The following is a 4,120-nucleotide window of genomic DNA, read 5'->3' as shown; positions in this document are numbered from 1 at the left end:
TATTTTTTATTTACGAAGTGAAATATTTATTGTAATGTAAAAGATTGCAACTGTAACATGCATATATATTTATTATCTTTTCAGTTTGAAGAATTAAGATGATAACCAATACGGTAGCTTAAGGTATAACAACAGACCTATGCAAGTAATTGATATCCATCAAGTGGGTCACAGTAGATGTACACATTTTATATTATGAATAGTGTAGAGCAGATTTTGGTATTTGCCATATATTTCTTTATTCTGTGCGGGACCATACGCATTTTATTTTATGGACAGTGCAAACACATGTCATGTTTTACAATGTAGTCTTAATTTGTGCTTTATATTCAATGCCCGACCATACGCATTTTACATTGTGATTAGTTCATGTTCATTTGTTACAAGTGGCTATTTGTTCTATGCGGGACCATATGCATTTTTATTATTAACAGTGCATAAATGATTAATGTTCATTTTATGATAATTTGCTCTGAATTCTATGCAGTACCAAACGTATGTTTATTATGACAAATCAGGTACATTTGCTATAATTTGGAATGAATTCTACCCTGGACATTATGCATTTTATAAATAGAGTAAGTTAATTTTATCATAACTTGTACTAAATTCTATGCAGGTTCATAGTTTTATGCATTTCCGTATTATTCATTCTGCGGCATATGCATATTGGCATAGTTAACATTCTTTCAAGTTGAATGTCATGTAGTGCGGCTCCTAGAAAAACCTAAAGTTCATGGCATTTTGGCCATGGGCTTGTATTTGAAATTGTTAATACCAAGAGTGTACTCAATTTCTGTATGTTATTTCTTTCATGACATACAAGTATCATACCTGTTCAAATCGACAAAACTTGTATTTTGATTGATTTATTGATTGTTTATCTCATTAAGTCCCGCAGACATATATATACGTCCTGTTTTAAGTGCAGTATTCACCCAGAGAATATACGTCGGAAAAACCTACATGTGCTTAGCCGATGACGTATATATATGTTCCAAAACCCAACTGAAAAATAAAACGCTGATTGGTCCAAGAAAGAGGAAATAAAGAAAATGGAAGGGAGTAATCCAACAAAATGAAGTTTTACAAAACCTTTGTGTTGTTTACCTCATTAATAAAATAGAAAATTATAAATATAGAACCAGACAAAGAAAATGCCTGCGTGGTGTGGTATCAATAACAAACATGGCGGCGGTTTTTTAGAGACGACGATAGTGGAGAGGAACTTGAGGGTTTTACGTTAGGCCGAGAAGGAAATAGACTTTGGTCTTTGGTTTCTACAGAGGAATTTTACATTAAAATGGCAGAGGAAACGAACCGTATGCGAAAAGAAACATATTGGGAGAACCAAAACCTGGTTGGTACGAGTCGACCCCTGAAGTGGCAAATACCAAGATGCCACTCTCGCCCCATGATGTCCCACACCGACCATGGTCTAAGGTTGGTGTTGACCTTTTCAGCTCGACAACATCAACTATCTCATTCGTATGGACTACTAGTATTTTTCAGGATACTTTGAGGTTGATGAACTGCGCCAAACACTTGCAACCAATGTCATGAAGAGAATGAAGTATCACTTTGCTCGATACGGACTACCTGAGATTGTCGTCTCGGACAACGGTTCCCAATTCTCATGTGTCGAGTTTCAGAACTTTGCAGAAAAATATGACTTCAGACATCAGCCCAGTAGTCATGGAAACTTTCAAGCCATCGGAAAACCTGAGGCTGCAGTAAAATCAGCAGACTATCATCAAAAAAGCTCTGGCGTCAGGAAGGGATGTGTATCTGGCACAGCTTGGTCACAGGAACACACCCACCCAAGGACAGAACACAAGCCCTGTACAGCGCTCTTTTGGTCGTCGTTCAGGTACGCTTTTACCAATGACAACTACTCTTCTCCGAGCAGAAGGCATACAGACTGATGATATTAACAGTAAGATCCAGCAGCGACAGGAAACACAGAAAAGCTATTTCGACAGAAAATCAAAGGCAAGTCCTCAAGCCTCTCGAGGAAGGTGATGTGGTTCGTCTACAACCATTCGACAACCGTAAAGCCCCTTGGGCTAAAGGTCAAGTAATCCGTCGTCTAGATGACCGCTCTTATGAAGTCAGTTCTGTAGACCACAAATACCGGCGCAATCGAGTGCACCTTGTACCTACCTACGCATCTTAAGGATATTCAGATTGATGTTAAGTAATGAGCAGTTGTGTATAAGCTTTATTATATTCATATTTCAGTAATAGTTTTATTTTTTTGTTATATTCCTGTTATTAGTTAAACCTTTTACCGACTTTCGTTTATGAGTAAATCCAGTTGATGTTATATCATTATTAGCCAATCAGATAATTTCTTTTGTTTTGTATGCGAGTCTGCGATTTGATTTAATAAACGTCTTCAACACATGTCTGCGTCCCTCTGGGTCCATCGCCCACCGAAGACTCCTTAATCTAACAGACTGCACTAAGACACATATTTCAGCGTATCGGTTTTTGATTTCGATGAACAGTGTTGCCGTGGTTACTAGAGATAGGAATTTTTGTGAAAAACATTCAAAATGCTACTCATCTTAAAGTTTGGGTCTGAATGATGAATGGTGTTGCCTTGGTTTCTTAAACAAGAAATATCTGTGAAATACTTTTAGAATGCTACTCCTAATACATTTTGAGTCTGATTATAATATGATTTGACATGCCAACAGACTAAACTGAGATACATAATTAACAGTGTTGTGTTTTTGATTTTGATGATTTATGTTGCCATAGTAATTTAAATTGAAATTCAGTAAAATTTTATTAAAGGTAACTCCAACAGTTGTAGTCTTATTACAATCTTGCCCCAGAAAGAGACTCAATCAAGGATCATTATTCTATTTATTGATTTTGTCAAATTATAAGTCCTAACTGCTACTTTTCTTTTTCTTTATTATCAGTACAAACCAGTAGAGCTCGGTCTCGACAGAGACTTCTAGTTTCATATCGCCAGACTTATTCCGTAAACTTTGGGATCAAGGAATAATCGCCTGTGGGACAGTGAAAGCAAACAGAAAAGGCTTACCGAAGGACCTGAAGAAGTTGAAACTAAAACAACAAGGAGACTCCATTGTAAAACAGAAAGGAAACATGATTGCAACTCTTTGGAAAGACAAAGAAATCTTACTATTATGTCAACGAGCACAACTTAAGCAGACCAAGAAGTACAAAGGAGGCAGAATCATGGATCCTTGAAGGCAGTTGGCTGTCCAGATGTTGTGAAATGGTACAATGCTCATACGAATGGTGTAGACCATGCGGACCAAATTTGGTCTACATAAAATATTTCAAGAGAAAGTCTGAAATGGTGGAAGTATTTCTTTTTTTTTCTTTTTAGCCGGGCTTATTGCTCAAAGATCAAATGCCGGCTTATGTGATCCTGTTCAAGGCAGGATGTTAACCCCATAGTCGCCATTTTAAAGTTACGTGCAAAAATATAGTTCTTACTCTCAACCGCTTTTGAGATAATACAAACGCTAAATAAAACAACAAAAATAAAACGAAGTTTTATCTATATAAAATAAACATTAGTAGTAATGACTTTGTAAACTTCATAAGTCAAAGAACATAGTTCATTAGCGTAAGGATTTTTGATAATCAGTGTTACCGTAGTTCTCTACACATACGAGGTAAAGCAGGAGAGGGAACCAGACTGGCCTGTTTGTTTACATTCAGCTGCGGTACCAGATTTATTCTGATTCTGGCAAAATCCGACCGTGGTATTAGGATTGAAAAACTCACTGTCAGTGTCTTATCATTTATATTGATAGTTTTAAAATATTTTTTTCATCAGAATATAAACGTGATTCATGTAAGAAATCCATTCTACTCTGTAAATGAGCCCGGCTCTCTGTACTTCTGAGTACTTTGATTGATGTCTGCATTGTAAATGCATTTATTCTGCTGCGCGAATCCCCAAATCACATTTTGAGAACTAAGATCAACAGAGAACCAGAACACAACCAGAACTGGAATTTCGCTGTAAACTGCCCCATCAGCTGATAGGTATGTTCACGACTAGGAAAAGGAAACACACCATTGTGGAACGTTCGCAGGAGCATCATTAGCCCTATACCACTGACAAACA

The 4,120-nt window shown here is 36.8% G+C and overlaps 1 protein-coding gene across 1 annotated transcript; it reads left to right on the top strand.

The window, feature by feature from the left end:
• Positions 1-1,303: 1,303 nt before the first annotated feature.
• LOC134274764 (uncharacterized) lies at positions 1,304-2,176 on the top strand. Its single transcript, XM_062756995.1, has 3 exons — positions 1,304-1,364; positions 1,513-1,842; positions 1,938-2,176. Exons 1-3 carry the CDS (start codon positions 1,304-1,306, stop codon positions 2,174-2,176), a joined length of 630 nt encoding a protein of 209 aa, XP_062612979.1.
• The last annotated feature ends 1,944 nt before the right edge of the window (positions 2,177-4,120 follow it).

Source organism: Saccostrea cucullata, unplaced genomic scaffold (genome assembly GCF_032062105.1).
Source record: "Saccostrea cucullata isolate Sc308-1 unplaced genomic scaffold, CSIRO_AGI_Scuc_v1 ctg7945, whole genome shotgun sequence".
NCBI classification, from domain to species: domain Eukaryota; kingdom Metazoa; phylum Mollusca; class Bivalvia; order Ostreida; family Ostreidae; genus Saccostrea; species Saccostrea cuccullata.
Note: the sequence above shows the minus strand (reverse complement) of the source record. Positions and strands in the feature narration are given on the sequence as shown.